Source organism: Stegastes partitus, unplaced genomic scaffold (assembly GCF_000690725.1).
Source record: "Stegastes partitus isolate 25-593 unplaced genomic scaffold, Stegastes_partitus-1.0.2 Scaffold738, whole genome shotgun sequence".
Classification (NCBI taxonomy): domain Eukaryota; kingdom Metazoa; phylum Chordata; class Actinopteri; family Pomacentridae; genus Stegastes; species Stegastes partitus.
This window is the reverse complement of record NW_007578469.1, coordinates 1-18,025: the sequence shown is the minus strand read 5'-3', so window position 1 is coordinate 18,025 and position 18,025 is coordinate 1. Positions and strand designations below refer to the sequence as shown.

At 38.4% G+C, this 18,025-nt stretch overlaps 1 protein-coding gene across 1 annotated transcript in view; it reads right to left on the bottom strand.

Moving 5' to 3' along the window:
- LOC103364287 (collagen alpha-1(XIV) chain-like) overlaps nt 1–17,544 on the bottom strand; it is a 112,155-nt gene extending 94,611 nt beyond the window's left edge. The window contains exons 1-3 of the mRNA XM_008291352.1: nt 17,352–17,544; nt 15,344–15,493; nt 6,625–6,756 (exon numbers count right to left, since the gene is read on the bottom strand). Of these exons, the coding sequence (XP_008289574.1) occupies nt 6,625–6,756; nt 15,344–15,493; nt 17,352–17,544 (475 nt within the window). The remainder of the gene's footprint in view (nt 1–6,624; nt 6,757–15,343; nt 15,494–17,351) is intronic.
- Nucleotides 17,545–18,025: the final 481 nt, after the last annotated feature.

The following is an 18,025-nucleotide window of genomic DNA, read 5'->3' as shown; positions in this document are numbered from 1 at the left end:
AAAATGAGCAGAGTTCAGACGTTTAAATAACATTTTTTTGAAATTCCCACAGCTGTAAAGCCAAACAGAACAACCTGGGGCTCTGTGCTTCAGAGACACTTGGGAGAGTTTGGATCTATAATAAGTCTTCTAATCCTGATCAGCAGGTCAGAGTGACATCTGCAGAACTCCAGCAAACATTTTTGATATTTTCTTCTTCTGCCTAAATAAAACTGCACATTAGAGAGTAACTAACATCCTTATGGCGACGCGTCAGCGACTCACATGTTATTGAACCTTCTCTAAAGACTCTAAACTGTGAATATTGCGAATTGCAAAAGAAATGAAACCAACAATGTATCATTTATTTTAGCCACAGTTGCACCAAGAAAGATGCCAAGATTCACTAAAGAATCTTGGCATCTTCCTCAAAGTGGCACCGGTTGTAGATTTATAACAGATAAATTGAAAAGGGACCAAAGTAAGAGGAAGTAAATTATCCCATATAAGATGAAGTGTTTATTTCTGTAAACTACAGTTAAATGAGCAAAACTCTTCTTTATTTAACAGGAAGGTTTATGAAAACACACTTTTCGTTCTCTGTGTTTTCGATCTCCCCCCCTCCTCTCTTATTTTAACACCTTCCATACCGACAACAGGACACCCTCAAATCATTTCCCTCCATCTCCTGCGGCAGACACATCTTACTGGTAATTATTTACCGGCTGTTCTAACATAAATCCTAATTTAGCTCTATCGTGTGCTGCGGGAACCGATACATCGGAGCTCCCTGAAGAAACAAAGGGGGAATATGTGCCTTTTATGTGACGTTAATGATGCCAGTGTTATTGCTGGAGGCCTAAAGGTGATGAATAACAGTCATTACTTTCCTATTTGGTGGATGATGGCTGTATTAAAAGTCAATCTTACCTTTGAGGTGGTGACTGAATGGTGGACGCGTGAAATCGAATCACGGCCACGCCATCTGTTGTTTGATGTTATTTTGGTGTGTAGCCGTGTGCAATCAGTTTCCGACAAAATGGGAAAATACACAATTATTTGTGTTGGTGGCTGCGGAGAATCAGAACCGAGGAAATTACTTTAATAACTGCAAGGCTGTTTTATAGAGGTGACTTTGGTGCAGAGTTATTTTTTGACAGCTGAGGTAAGAGATGAATACATTAAACTGCAGCTACGAAAAAGAAAAAAAAAAAAAAAGGAGTTTGATGGAGACTCTGGAGGTAATTTGAAGACATTAAGCAGAAATTTACAGGTTTCAAAGGATTAAAGTTTTGTCTCAAAAGACAAATCTGCTGGCTTACATCACAGGAAAGTTGGTCAGGAAATAAATTTGTGCAAGTTAATCCTCTGAAACCCAAAATCTGCTGCCAGGCTTGAATAACATGCTCAAAGAAAGCCAGAAGTAGTGTGTAAGGAGAAAGAATGGTCGGATCTTCCACCTTCTAAGAGTCCTTGGTATGGAGAAAATTATCCAAATCGGAGCTATTTTATCAAAGTCACTTTACTCTAAGTGTCTCCTTTTAAAATTTGCCAAATATGAACGGGTTGCTTGAACCACATTTTGTTTTCTGAACTCACTGGTGCAAACAAGAAGCTATGATTGACCAAAATGTAAGGCCTTCTTGGATGAGCTGGAGGCTGCGTTTACACAGAGCAGAAAGAAAGGTGAGTATGAAAGTAGTACAATATCTATAATATGGAGAACCACCGTTTTTCCCCACAATATTGAGAACAAAGTGCCTCATTGTTTTTGTCATTGCTTTTTTTTCACAGAATGCCGTGCACATGGCCCTGAGTCTCTGCATTGGCTGTGATTTTCATTAAATGTCACGATTTTAGGCTTAAATCTAATTAATTTACTGAAAGTTCAATGACTGTTGGAAAGTTAAAAAGCAGACAATCCCTACAGGTCCTTCTGGCTACATTTTTATGATTTATTTTTGGTGAGTTTTCTACAAATTACATGCCTTTCAAACCCACCAGCGAGTTTTGGTGTTCGAAAGGTTAATATCTAATAACTAAATGGATTAATGCATTCATTCTTGCAGCTCTAGAGGAGACAATCGCTGAATTGTACATACACTTTAATTACTACAGATCTGAAACCAGGTTTCTTTTGTGTATGTGGTGAAGTATACAAGCTCTGGCGCAGCAGCTTTCGGCAATCACGCTTGCAATTCTGCCAAGAACTGCACGTTCTTGTTATCTGGAAAGTGGGGGCTCAGTGGTTCAGAATCTGGGTTACTGATCAGACGGCAGGTCAAGGCCCATGTCGTCACTGTTGGGCCACTTAAGGCCTTTAACCCTTTCTGCTCCAAGAAATATCATGGCTCCAATATCATATCATGGCTGAGCCTATGCTCTGATTCCAACCTGCTAACAATGCACTGTGACAAATAAAGGCTTTTTTTCTCCTTGACAGAAAAAAAAAAACTTGGCTCCTTTTAAGTAAATCACAAAAAATATGTTAAAGCCAGAGAAATGTTTTCTGATACAGCCATAAACTTGTGTGACAGCGTGGTCAGCTACACGGTAAGTCACCGGTAGGCTATAAACAAACATGATTCTATAAGTATTGACTCCACTAATGGTGCTGGGGATCATGGAAGACGACATTTCAAAAGTAACTTTCGATATACTTTGATTGTCATTTAAGTGTGCGGTGACTCATGGCTGTGACAACCTTCACTGCATTTTCACACTCCCACACACAATAAACCTCAAATAGAAGCTCTTGGCTTTCAAAGAAACAATCTTCTTACAATCAGAGAAACCTTCACGAGAAGAAAGTGATCCTGCATGTTCTCTCCTTCCAGCTTTACCTCTCAGAATAGTCACAACAAGGTGTAATTACTGTCACTCCTGTAACAAGAACACCTCATCACGTGGCAACCACACCACCAACCTTTTGTCTGTGTTTTTTTTTTTTTCCTGTATTTTACCTCACGCAGCAAATGTAAATGTCAGCAGCACTGCCATCTGTAAGCTTTCCTTTTCCTACAGAGCGGCTCAGTGTCTGATTGCACAGCCGAACCTTTGAGACTGTCAGCGCGTCTCTGATGGGATACAACAATATCTTTGTCATCTCTGGCTGCTTAGGGATTCATAAAATTGGACCCTTTCTCTGCGCTGCATACTGAAACTCCTACTAATGGAAGTATGCGAGTATGAATGAGCCCTCCCCTCCACCTACTGGTGCAGATATGCAGCAGATAGGAGCCCAATGTGAAAGTCTGCAAAGTAGAATTACAGCTGAGTTTTATGTAGCAGCAGTGATGCACAGTCACGTGTAATAAACTTGTCGCCTTAAAATCCACCTGATAATCCAGAGAGCATGCGTGTTACTTCCATTTGCATACATCTACCTCATAAGTAAAGGTCCACGTGTCTTAGCTGTCATGCGGCTAAGACGATTAAAATAAAAATATATACATTTTTTTTTAAAAACGCATCACCAATTACAGAAAAATCTCAAAAATCTTGTGAAATCAGCTTGTGTACCATCTTTCCTCCATTCAGAATCAGTTTCACTTTGAGTGCCTGCAAAGCACATGCTGACACCTTACAACAGCTCCAAACATGTCTCCATTATATTGTTCAGATGCTCCATTCAGTCACTGACTGTTTATATTTTCACTTATTAACCCAACTTATGAACCCTTTGAACCCTAAAACCTGCTGGTGGGTTTAAAAGGAAAAAAAATCACCATAATGACTCCATTTATCAGAGCAAGAACGTGTAAAAACAGAAAGAATCTTCAGATTTTCAACTTTCTGATGATCCTTGAACTACTCTGACTATATCAGGGAGTTATTATTGTTGCTGTTATTGTTCCTATAATTGTTGCTTTTAGCGTTATTTTTGTTGTTGTTTTTAAGCTTTTAAATCTTGAATGACTTAAAAGTCTTTTAAAAAATTCTACAAACATAAACCATCTGCACTAGATTCTTTTAATTTGATTTCAAATTTTTGCTCCGGTGAAAACTGACAAACATTCAGGGACTATTCGTCTGAACTGCAGGCTTTGTTTAAACAGACCTGTATGGAAACAACATAAGTAGTAAAACATCTATAGCGTGTAGCGCCACCTTTTTGTCAGTATTTGTCACACTTAAAGGGCACTTGGAAAAATGTTGATCATGTTGATTCCATTTTTTTTTGTAAAACATATAGTTAAAGAAACTCCACTTATCATTATGAATTATGGCATCATAACCGTCATTTTCACAGAAGACACATTTCTCAGTTCTCTCTACCAGAGAACTCTACTCGTCATGGTTGTGTTGTTTCCACAGAGGTGCAGGACTTTATCTGACAATCCCCTGCTCTGAATGTGGCAGCTAATGACGACAACACCTTTCTATAAATGCACTCTCTCTAGCGTATCAAATATAGGACTGGTGTTGTCATGCTGCTACTGAAGGAGGAGAAAACATTAATATGGATGAATTCATAAGCATGAACCCGCCTTTGTAATTATTACATTAAATGAGAGTTAATTTACATTCTACAGTGTTGAAGTAGACACAGTCATTAATGAAGATATGGCAGGAAATAATTAAACTAGCTCGCACGATGTAGACACGGTGTAATTTAATATATTCTGCTCAAACCATCGAATTAGCGCCCAAGTTTCACTCCAACATCTCGCTTAATACAACAGTTAGCGAGCTCGTCTCATGTGGGTCTGCGTGTAGTCAAATAGCATTTAGCAAAAGTCGACATGCACGTTGCTTTAGCACAGTATCGGACCGATTTACATTTAGTTATGTGACAAAATGAGGCCTCTGTGGGAGTTTTAGGCGGCTTTAACGGAATCCTGTTCACAGTAGAAAGCGGAGATGTTTCAATCCTGATCCTGAGACCAGAACTTACCAGTCTGACATTCACATTTACTGTCATGCAGATGTCAAAAAAATCTGAGCAGTTTTCTTGATAAATGCAGCACTATTAGTCTATAATGGTTATAATACAAAATGAGCACGCTGGGCATTTGTCCTGTGCTGATGTTGCTATTTTGAACCACAGACAATGGCTAGGGGCCCCTAATGCAGCTGTTAAATATGCCAAGTGGATACAAGAAAGCTGTCCTTGGTAATCCCAGCTTGAGTTCAAACATGTGCACTGATGTCGTTAAGCATCACAGAAGACTGTGTCATGGTGCCCCCTTTACGAGCTAAACTTGCACAAAATTTACGCGCGATGTATCGGCAACCACATCGGTATCGGCAACCGCATTGGTATCGGCCGATATTTGTGTTTTTTTCAATATATCGGTACCGGTCCGATGAACAAATTTAGCCGATGTGAAAAATCGATTGCTGTGAAACATCAGCGCCTTCGTCTCTACATTTGATCTTGCTGCTATTTCACAGATGTTTTTACTTAAATGGTTCTGGACGTAAACGTTAAATATGTTAAAATGTGTTGAAATACGTTTTACTTTTGTTACATAATAAAGGAGACTACGTGGTCTAATTTGGGCTTCTTTTGAATAGTTTTCATGTTCTCACAGTGTTACTTATATTCATTTTTCGGTGTGAACAAAAATTGAATATCAACATCGGTAATATCGGTTATCAGCGATATCAAAAATCTTATCATATCGGATATCGGTATCGGCCAGAAAACTGTCGGCCTTCTCAATTCACCTGGTCGTGGTGCAACCAGGTGGTAAAGCTAATCTAAAAATACTATAAATAAAAGTGCGTATCATCTAGTAAAATGTTATCGGGTTTGGGCAGATTAAATTAAAACTACCTTGATCGGAGCATCCTTAGAAACGTCTGATATTTTCGAATTGCTGCATTACAGCTGCAATTATTCTGGAGTTAAGAGTCTGAGTGAAATTGTATTTTACTCATTGTTTAAATTATGAAGACAGGCAATTACATAAAAACATTACCGAGAATGGATGTAACTCATTTGAGCAGAGGAGGAGTGGGGAGGGTTTAAAGTGGCAATCCTTCAAAGAGCCACATTGTCCACTAACAAGGATGGTCCTTCTTCCTGGAGAGCGACACGTGGGGGACGAAATGGGAACAGATTTATTGTGGTATTGCTCCAGAGTTGGTTTATTTTATTAGGAACGGTCAGTTAAGAATGTGTGTGCGAGCATACTGTGCAGAAGAAACATCTTCATGATGGGGTTAGATCTGTTTGTCTTCCGGTGTTTAAGACTCCCAACACAAAATATGGTTTATGGCTGAGGATGTAAGGATGCTTCCCTGGAAGATTAATGGAGCAAAGGAAAGAGGAAGATGGATGTAGGGAGGCTGAGCGCCCCTCGAGTTGAAGCTTTAATCTCTGGTCACTGCGGCTTTGCAGGCACACTCAAGGTGCTCCGAGCTTCTCATGGAAACTCCGTCTTATTCTCAGGATTTTCTGAGCCTGAAAGGAGGTTCACTCGCTGGGCTTTAAAATGTAATTAGAAATACTGACATATGTTTTGGCTTAGAGTGGAAGAAATAGAAAGGAAAATGCTGAACTGAACATAAACCCACGGTGCAATAAAAGTCCCAGGCAGAACTCCAGCTAACAGTTTTGTGAATTGGTCTTTCCACTTGTAGTAAACAGGACAGATGTGGAGAATGGGGTATAGGGTGTAGGCACTAATAAGCTGCTTTTAATGTACTCACCGACCAGCGACTCCAGGGCCACTCTGTAGGCGTTGGCGTGTCGGTGAGGCTGCCACTGGATGCACAAACTGTTCATCCTCACCTGGTAGGTGCTCAGGTTGGTCACCCCCAGGTACACTGCAGGAAGGACAGGGAGAATTGTGTGAGTGTTTTTCCTTGGAGAGCAGATCTTCTAAGAAGTGTGAGTTATTGACACATTTAGATCCAGAAAAATGATTCTGTTCTTGAATTCTCCCTCGAGCCTGAGCGATGTGTTCAAGTCCACATAATGAAAAAAAATAGACTCTGTAGATGGTATACTTTCAAACCCCCAAAAAACTGCCAGCATGAGAAACAAATTAACAAAAAAAGTGACAGTACAGAAAGAATTTGTGGATTTTGAACTTTCAAATTGTCCTTGAACTACTCATCTGTGAGGCGGAAAAACTAATTTTAAGTTTTATTGAAAAAAAAAATCAGACCAAATTCTGTAAAAAACAAAAAGCATTCCGTGCTCCTCTGCATAACCAGGAAGCCATTCGTGATCCAGGATTTTATTTTTTTAAATTAAAAATGCTTTAAATGATCAAAATTCCACCCTTTATTAAAAGCAGAAGCTATAAAAAACAGAAAGAATCATATTAAACTTTATGGTCCCTGAACTAGTTGTTGGTGTTGGTGTGGTTTGGTTGTAAAAAAAAAAGATCCAAATCTAAGCTTAAAATCATGACATGTCATAAAAATCTACGTCCCATTTAAAAAAACTCACCAAAAATGTAGTTTGCGCTGAAAAAAAAAAAAAGTGCAACAGTGATGCCACTTGTGTGACAAAAGTTGAGTGACTTCTCGGTTGGGCTGCCGGCTTTGTTCACACAGAGCAGAGAGAAGACAAGCATCTAAACAAACTACAAACTGAAAATACTTATTGTACGTAGACTCACCAGTTTCTTTACAGCATTTGTAACACATGTGGACACTTGTGGAAAAATGTTGTACAAAATGTTGATCCCAGGTTTTTACATTTTTGTGAAATAACCAAAGATATTCAATTTTCTTTTACTTTACGATTTATGCCATAACTTAGTTGTATTGTATCGTAGATGTGTCTGAGTTCTCTCTACTCTTAGTCATGGTTGTGCTGTTTCCATAGAGGTGCAGGACTTTATGTTGCAGTGCAAAAAATCACAAACCCCAGAAACCGCTTGGAGCTCCTCAAAGTAGACAGAAAGGCTTCTGCAGTGGCAAGTTTCTCTTTGATTTTGCACATCAACAGTTAGGACAAATGTTTTCCTTTTCACGCAAACTCCTTTCGTTTGCCTACATTTTAAAATCCTCACAATAGCAATGCTGAGATTTAAAAAACTATTTTTCTGGAGCCCTAAAAATATACATTAGAGAGCTGCAAGCATTCTTCTCCACACGCTGCTATAAAAACAAAGCTATATATAACCGCAGCGAGCTCACATCTGAGAGACCGCACGCCATCCAGTTTCCAGATGACAGATTTAAAAGCGTATGGCCGGTTGGTTTCAAGGACACAAAAGTGCATTTTCATGAAGTTATTTACAGACGCAGAGAGAAATATAGCTGCTCTGTCTTTGCTCCAGAAGTATGGCTTTATGCACACACACCCAAACAAACCCACACACACTCTCTACTTATGCAAATGGAATGTATATGCGCTTTTATCGTCCGTGCTTTTGAAAGCATCACTTGTTCGGAGTCGAGAGACATTAGCATACATGTTTCTGTGAGTTGGTAATGGCCTTGTACATCCCAGTATATTTTACATTCCCTCTGACAAAACAGAGCATTTCCAGTTGAGCCAAATATCTAATCTGCATTATTTTGAACTCCATACAAATGCATAATGCATCTCTGCATAACACTTGAGTAAAAATCTCACCGTGCGATTTAATGAGAAGACACGAGGGGATTCTTAATTGAGCATCTCCACAACATAGAGCGGACAGGAGAAGGGAGGGGGTGTAATATCACAGTAGCCTGGGAACGCTGTTATTGATCATGTCTTAAGGGAATTATTGGTGGTTTCATCAGCTTTGACTTTTATGTAGTGACTGTCTCTAACACGCATTTCCACAGCTTCAGTGTCTGTTTTTCTGCTGATGTGGCATTGCTAAACTCCACCTCACCATCGCTGCTTCATTTGGACAGTTAGAAACTCCCAATCCCAAAGAAGCAAGTCCACCTTTCTTAACCAGCAGAGCAGCCTCAGGCTTCTGCATCGCTTCCTGCCCGGCTGCCGACCATCCCAATGTGCGCAGAAGATCCCTGAGAGGTGCAGCGAAGAGCCCAGACACCCAAAAGGATGTACAGCCGCTGCTACTTTGTGTTGTAAGCTGAGGTTGTTCTGGCGTCTAACACAGATGCCTCCTGGACATGGATATGCTCAAGGAAAGAATGCACTGGAGGGGATTTTAAGAATGCTGCAGCATCTTCCAGGAAGGTTGTGGCGAGGTGCAAAGACGTAGGGCTTAATGTGCCAATCCTGCAGCCACCCAAATCCATATGAGCACAGGAAGAAGGAGGGCAGGCTGATTAAAGTGGAGATTGCTCTATCTTTGGCGGTTTGTGGTTTGGAAGTTGCACAGAACGTTGCAAAAACACATTTAAAGAAGAAATAAATAAAGGCTGCAAAATTGTGAGATGCTGATGTTCTTTAGGCCTGTTCCATCTTGTGGCCTGTTTCTACGTAACGGGACTTGCGGGTTTCTTTTACTTTACATGTTGAAGAAAAAAAAAAAAGCATGAAGTCCACATAAGGATACTGGATGGCTGCAGGAGGCATAAACCACAGGACTTTCAAACACGGTCTGAGAATTGGGAGAGTCTCAAGGAGCTATGGGATTGTTCAAGGAGCCATACTTGCTTGGGGGAATAGGAACCTTCATCTTGGTAGAATTATGTGTGGGCCAAGCTCACACTTAAAATCTAAGTTTACTATATGTTTTGTTTCTTTTGTTTTTTTTTTTCTCAGATGTAGTTTTATTGTAATTGTGTACACCGCAGTATTCCATAATGTGCATAATATGAATGCTTTGGTTTATTTAATGATAAAGGAACAACACTTGCTTTATTTTATTACTTTATTGGTACCAAAAAAAGTATTTATACACCTTGGAAGTTATCCCCTTTTCAACATTGTAGATTTAATTAGCTCTTTGTTCTTTTGTTTGTTCATTTTTTTAAAATTTTTTAACAAGAATTGATCAAAAAAAAAATATTAAAAACCACCAAAACACCTATGACTCCTCTAGATCGGTTACAAGCTTGAGCAGATGGAAGAGACTGTGCAAACCAGTCAAAGCTTTATGGGAGAGCGGCAAGAAGCAAGCTCAAATTAAACCTCGACTAGAGTTTGCTAGAAGGCATGAGGAGGAATCTGAAGTCAACAGGAAAAAGGTTCTTCAGTCGGATAAGACCAAAATGAGGCTTTCTGGCCATCAGACTAGATGCTACGTTTGTAGACACCAAACCCTGAAGCATGGCGGTGGCAGCATCATGACTCAGTGTTGAAAAGCAATAATGGTGGAAACCTTCCAAGGGGGATGAACACTTTTATAGGCCTGGTATTTTGGTTCAGTATAAAAGCTTTTTTAATTTTTTTTTTTAAATAGCTGCAAAATATACTAATATGTATAAACAATCGGTACATATTCTGTTAGGGTCCGGGGGGAAAAAAGCCAGAACTCAGTGTTGCTGCTGTGGCAGGGGTTATATTTAGAACACAAAAGAGAGAATATATTTTTTGACACTAACAAATAAATAAATAAAAATAAAAAGAATAAAAATACTGAAGAACTTGTATATTTCGGCAACTCAACACTAATGCAACTGCCTCTGTTTAAATGGGAAAGAGATTTATTTATGAACCTATCATATAGCTATTAATGACAAAAACAATATTAATTTGTTAAAAATGGAACAACAAACTGCACAAAATGGTTCCTTGAAGAATCTGTGTAAGGGGTTCTTTGAGTGACCTCTGCTGTCGGGGTTCCCTCCACAGTCGCAATAGTGGAACCTACGACTGTATGACTTGTCTGTTATATTTTGCTTTCCTTATGAAGCACAGATTTCAAAAAGTGCTCAATAAATACCAGATATTATTCGGATATCACTTAAACCTCTCTACACTAGATGAGAGCCGATGGAATCAATTGAGGGTTTGCTTTCACTCGGCAAGAGAAGACTAAACGTCGCAAGATTTGTCTGTCTCTCAGCCCAGCGATTTGAATGTGTGAAATGGACAACGGGATCACAATGACCACCTCATCACCCCGTGCACTGGCTTTTTAAAAAAAAGAAAATGGGACCGAAATGAAACATGGCAACAACATTTAACCAAAAGCCAAGTGAAAAGATATTACAGGAAAACCCAGAGCACCACTGTGATTGGTGTGTGACATTGAGGCATCGTCCCTCACATCTCTGCTGGTCCATGGGCTTCATTAACATGCTGCTGAGCAATATGACAGACGCTCCAGTCACCTCCTGGGATCCCGCTGGCCTCATCATCTCGCTCCCTTTTCAACTCAACCCGTCTCTCCATCTTCTTCAGATTTTCTTCTCCCCTCCTTTTCTTTTCCAAATTTGTCCTTCAGTTCAACCAAGAAGTGCTTAATTGTCATGCAGGTGGCGGAAACTGTGGCTCCAATGCAAAGTGACATGCTCCATTTAAAGCTGCATGTTCGGCTATTTAGCTGACACTTGTATTGAGAGCTCTTACCCACAGAGAAATGAGAACGGATGAAAGGGTGGAGGCCCTGGTGTCCTGCTCAGGGACACTTCAAAAGGACACACGGTTTTTTTTTGTTGGCCGCTTTGGCTGTCATGGAGATCAAACCAGGAGACTTTTCAGGTTTTTTTAAAAAGGGCTATTTCACCAATAGGCCAGCCTGCGGTGAAGTGGTTAATTATCATGCAGGAGAGGGAAATCCAGGCTCCTGCTCAAATGATTGTACTTGGAAAGCGCTGATTGATTGAACGGGGCCAGACACTCGAAGAGCTTTAGGAAGTGTCCACATGGCCATTTGCGAGATAACTTAAATCCATCGCATCCACGGTTCATTCCAGGGCTGGGATGTAATTAGGTGTCGTTGCCATTAAAAGTCTCAGACAGACATCAAGATATTGACGTCTGCAGGTGTCTGGCTGCTCCTCTGATTAGATTAAAACGGATTGTTTTATTCACTTGCATTCAAATAGGTGGAATGGACAAAGGACACCGATACCGAGCTGTATCAATGATCAGGGCTGGAAAATAGCCACCAAACAACTAAGCTACAGAAGAAAATGTTCTGAGAATGACCAGTCCAAAGAAATACTGGTCTGATGAGAATTCATTAAGATGTGGGGAAAGTATTACTACAATCTATACTTGTAGAAGTTTGGATGTTGTTTTACCTTCAAACGACAAAGAAATTTGCAAAAGAGGAAACTTTGAAGGTACCGCTGTCGCACAAAGCTTCAGGGTTGTGCCATTAGCATGAAGAGAGTCACTACATCAAGCTGATTCAGGATCGGAGCTGAAATAAGTCGGTCCTTTGAAATGATCTTCAAAACACCACACCGGTGATACTGCATATTAACACTATGAAATCCCAACGGTTATTACTTTTTTAAAAGAACTGCAGAAATACAGCATTTAGTCGCCACAAATAGTAAAAATGGAAAGATTGTGTGATTTCTGACTCCAGCTGCTCGTCTGTGACATGTGGTTCCATATGAAAACTTTAAATTGTGATATTTCCTCCGAATCACTTCATTGGACATATCTCACGTAAAAACCGGCCGAAAATAAACAGTTTCCTCAAAACAGATTCTGTAAAAAACAAAAAAAGTTGTTGCTTTATGATGCAGTAAAACTATGACAGGAGCAAATAAAAAAACAACCAGAAACCGTTTTCAGAGGCTTAAAGCTAAAAAAAACTTCCATCTGCTTCTACCTGCTGTTAGTGTGAGTCATGCAGTGATGGAATAGGTTTTGGGATATTTCCTAGATTTCTCCTGATCTCCTCAACCTTCAAAGTGAAACGTTCAGGTCATAGATCAGCTTTAGAATTCCATGTTTTGCCTCATAAAACAGCAACATTTATTTATAACTCCTAGTAATCGTGATTGTAAAACAAGCTTCTAAAGTGGGACTACTTTCCACAGTGGAGACATAAATTCCTTTTTATGTGTCACAACTGCACCACCAGCTGCCATCTGGTTGATCTGACGGCGTCCCCTCTCCTTCCACATCCATTCCTCCGTCAACCTCAGCACCATTTCTTCCTCAAACTGATCCGGTGCAACACTTGACATCTTCTTGTTCTCTAGTCGCTGCATCATTGCTTTTTAGTGGAAATTTCACAATCGGGCTGGCTGGTCTAAGGAAAATATTTAATTGTGATTTGAGGTGTTTCAGTTCAATATTCACTGCAGCCGAATTGTGTCTAAAAAAAGTTTCTCCATCCACGTCGTTTAATCAGAGGTTCTGAACACAATGAAGTTTTAAAGAGCGCATCCTGTAATTAGCCGAGACCGCTGCTAAGAGCAGATGGGCATCGAGGAGTTAATGACTGATGTGTCCGTCTGTCTGCTCTAATTGGTGTAAAAAAAAGTTTTTCAATTTAAAAGATGGTTTGCAGTTGTATCACAGATTTGTCTGGCACATGGAGGTCCAGCAGAAAATCATCTCAAACCAACATTCAGGCCGTTGTAGGAAGAAGAGGTGCTGCTTATACTGCTATGAGAGATGATGCCATTCGGTTTGTAGTGTCGATTGTGAAGAACGAACACCAGATATGGGAACTCTGAGGCAGCAGTAAGGTCAAATATGAATTGATAGAAGTCAGAAAATGAGATCTCATTGTGTTGCAGCTGAGTTTTTATCAGATGTATCCAAATTAAAACTTGCAGACGTGCTTCTGTGGAGGAAAAAAGTTCACAAATGTATGATGCTTTCCTTAATATATCTTTAACACTCTGAACCCTAACACCCGCCAACAGGTTGAAAAAGCACCTTGTGTAGGTTGCTCTCTATTATTATTTTGTTGTTTTTTACGTTCTAAGTTAGTTGTGCTGAAAACGTGTATTGTATCCACATCCAGCACAACTGTGTAAAAATGCATGAGAATCAATATTAGTAGCTTTCATTTAGTATAACACACTTTTAAAAATGATAGTTTACCAAGTGCTCTGACAGAAGTCCACAGAAAATAGTCAAGTTAAAGCCCTAAAAAAATAATTACAATGCTATTATTAGTTTAACCATCAATTTTAAATATTGTTAAGAACCTACTCTGTTATCAAATTAATAGAAAAAATACATACCTAAATTATATATCAGTGTTAAGACCTCAAAATGATCCATTATGCATATTTTCCTAAATAATTTAAATACTGAAGTTAGGACCATTATAATATTATATAAAAATATCAATTTATCTGACTAATTTCAACATTAAGGTGAAAACCCTTTAACGGTATTTGTTATACAAATTTAGATTATAAATGTATACATGAAGATTAAAACCCCAAAATAACAATTAAAATTAATTAAATGTAGTAATATATAACAATGTAAAGATCCTGTTGGATTATTTATGACGCAAACACAACGTTAATGTTAAGCTAACCTTACAATAATAATTAAAATATCAATTAATGGACTAAATATTGTGCTTAAGACCCTACAATGTTATTTACTGTAAACATTTACCTGACTAACTTATATTCAGGGTTAACAAATAAATAAAATAAGATTTAAAACCTACAACGATAATTCAAGTACAAATTTAAATTATACTAAATACAAATCTAACGGATTCATTTCAAATATGACGGCTAAGGCTCTACAATATTACACTTATATAATATTTATTATAATTTTCCTAATTAAAACCTGATTAAACATTAAGCTAAATGAAATATTAGGGTTTAAATCTTCACGTTCACCTGACTAATTTCTACAGGAATTAAAATACAAATTTAATCAACTAATTTAAATGTTTAGGGTAAAGCCCTACAATAATATTTAATATGCAAATTTAGTTTAATTTAATTCAATATTATGGTTAGAACCCAATAATAACAATCAAAAATGTCAACATACCAATTTAATTATATATTAATGTTAATATGCTATAGTCTCACAAATTATATAAATATCTATGCCTAGTTTCAATATTAAGATTAAAACTCTGCAATATTATTTAAAAGATTAATTTACTGGACTAATTAAAACATAAGACGCTGAAATATTATTCACTGGAATCAAATATTAGGGTTATAATCCTATAATTTTAATTATTATGCACATTTATCTGACCAATTTCTTGAGCAAGTAAAATACAAATGTAATCAACTAATATAAATATTAAGGCTAAAGTCCTACAATATTTTTATTATCTAAATTTACCTGACAATAGAAATTAAAACACAAATTAACCTGACTTCAGTATGTATTAGTGGTAAAATCCTATTATGCAAATATGCTACTAGTTTCAATATTAAGGGTAAAACTCTACAATAGTAATTAAAATAATAATCTATCTGACTCATTTAAACATTACGATTAAATCCCTACAATATTATAGAAAATACCGAGTCTCCTGACTGATTTAAATATCAAAGTGAGGGTTGATCATCTGTCAGGAGCTAAACGGACGTGGTTGAAGCTGCGACGTGAAACCAAACAGGCGGATGATGGACTCACAGGTCTTGGCTCTCCCTGACAGGGCCTCGCTGGATCCGGTGGTGTAGGACGCGATCACCTTGACGCTGTAGTCCGTCCCGCTCAGCAGGTTGACGATCAGCATGGTGTTCACGTCCTCCCCCACGAAGGTCTCCAGGGCCCGTCCGGGGCCTGCAGGGCGGTGGGATAATTGAGAAGACACATCAGTGATAGAATGAACACAGAGCGGCCGGTTCAGAGGTGATCATTAGCTTCTGCTCTGGCAGGAAAGAGAATCCGCATGACGGAAAACCAGACCACACATGGTGAATGTTGTGAGAAGAAGCTTTAGGATTATTATTTGTGTTTGAATAATTCATGTCCACTCGTGTTCTCACTTCATCTGTATGTTTGTACAGGCAGAGGTGGTATTTTTATAAATGTTATCTTTATTTTTGCAGTTTACAAAGACATTTCATTACAATGTCATTACCTGTAGAATAATTTAAATTAAAATATTACATTTTTATGCTGAAGGATTGTAAATTATGAACAGCTAATTGCTCTATAATTGAACAGAGTTTCAACAGAAGAAAATGAGATTCACTGTTAAATACTATAACTAAACGTTCCAATAATATACTGTGTTTCTTCTTCTAAAATGTATAAACTGTGTTTCGCAGACATTTACTGAGATACTAATGTGTTTTCAATATTTATGATCCAGAATTAAGCTCTACCAACTCAGTTTGCCATTTTAAAATATATATATAGCACTTAAAATGCTTAAAAAGGATAAAGAATGAGGCAAATTATTATTTTAAGAATTCACTCAAAGGCAGCAATAGAAGACAAACTGTAGTTGTTTAAATATAATTTAGAAATGAGGGAAAATGTATTTAATTTTATGAGATAAATTATTTAGAAAACGGCCTCAGTGTAAAGTTAGCAATAACATTGTCTAAACAATGCTTTATGAACTGATCTGTGAAGCTTTCTTGTTCAAAACACATTACTGCAGTTTTTACAAGAGCCTGCAGTCATTCTGGTTTTTCGGTGCGGTGGCCGACGGGGGCAAATTACGTGCATGTACACAAACGAGCTGCATGTACATGACTGTGTTGCACTAATGAAAACAAATTCAAAAAGAACATCCAGCCACACAACGGAAGTGCCCCAGGCCTCTAGGGGCAGTAGAGAGCTTTAAACCTGAGAGGCAGACAACGGTGGGCGAGACGAGTAACGTTAGTTCAGGGAAAAGCTGTATGGAAAGGTTTGTATTGTCTCGTCTCCATGGATAAACATAAAAAAACAGAGAGAACACAGGGCGGCGGTAGTAAAACACCACTTCAGCACCCATATAATCACAGTTACTGAAAAGCTTGAAAACTGCCCCTAGAGGCCTGTTGCACTTCCATTGTGTGACTGGATATGCAGCATTTTGTTTTTGCATTTGTTTACATGTATGCAGCGCGTCTGTATATGCAGCGTTTTCCTTTTGCAGCACATTTGCATGTTTGCAGCGCATTTCTGTTGATGCTTGTCATTTGCCCCCATCGGCCACCGTAGAAATGTATCAAAATGTACTGTAAGTTGTGTGTACTGTAGTTTACAGTACACTACTGACACAATTTGGCTGTATTTTCACAGTAATTTATTGCACTGCATAATTACATTTGTTGTTTTTGTACCTGTCATGTCCTTAATTATGCATAATTTTAAGCCTTAAATGGCTAAGATGCATATATCTTCACTCCCTGTACAACTGTCTATGAAAAAAGTTAACTATAGAGTCCAGAGAAGCTTTTGGTACGAGGCTTTAAACGTGTTTATTTCTGCTGTTAAGTTGGACATTTTAACAGGAAGGTCTATGGGGACTGACTCGCTTTTGGAGCCTCTGGTGGCCATCCGAAGAACTGCAGTTTTTGGCACTTCTTCATTTTTTAGCATCGGTGGCTGCTGATTGGTGTTCTAATGTCCTCCATCGATATTCTTCTATATGCATGTCGGGGAAGCGTTAGCAAATCTTTGACTGCTTTCTGTAGATCACCTGAGAGGGGCTGGTAGACGACTCTGTAGCCCATGGTGGGTGAAGGTGGAACATCCCAGCTGATCCTGAAGCGGTTGTACCATTCCTCTGACACGCGCAGGTTCTTAGGAGCCGAAAGCGGAACTGAGGAGGAGAAAGAAAAGACACATTTCTTGTTTAACCTCGGTGAAAATATTGTTTCAATGAATTCCATATACACACAGTACGACCATAAACACATAATGAAGCCTCTTGGTTGAACTAATGTCCATCTATTGGATAACTGGAAAAAAAAAAAAGCTTAAAGTTTTCAACCAAAACACTTTTTTTTCTACATGTCTGATTTGAAAATCAAAAAAAAAACTTATTACAATAACTGGAGTCTGTAAAAAAGTAAAACATTAAATAAATAAATAAATAAATAAAATAAAAAATGAGAAATCTGTCCTCCTGGATCCAACCATGCAAGTCATAAAAATAAAGCAGTTGCACTACATCCTGCAAAAAAATAATAATAATAAAAAAAACTGAAAATGTTGCGCTCATAAATGCCGTTAGTGGCTCATCTGGAACCAACAGTCATGTGACAAAAACTCAGGAACTTTTTGGCTGAACTGTACAAGTATCACAAATTAAAAGTGCAAGCGGTTCATTATCTTTAGCATGTAGAGTCATCTTCATCTCCTACTCCCAGT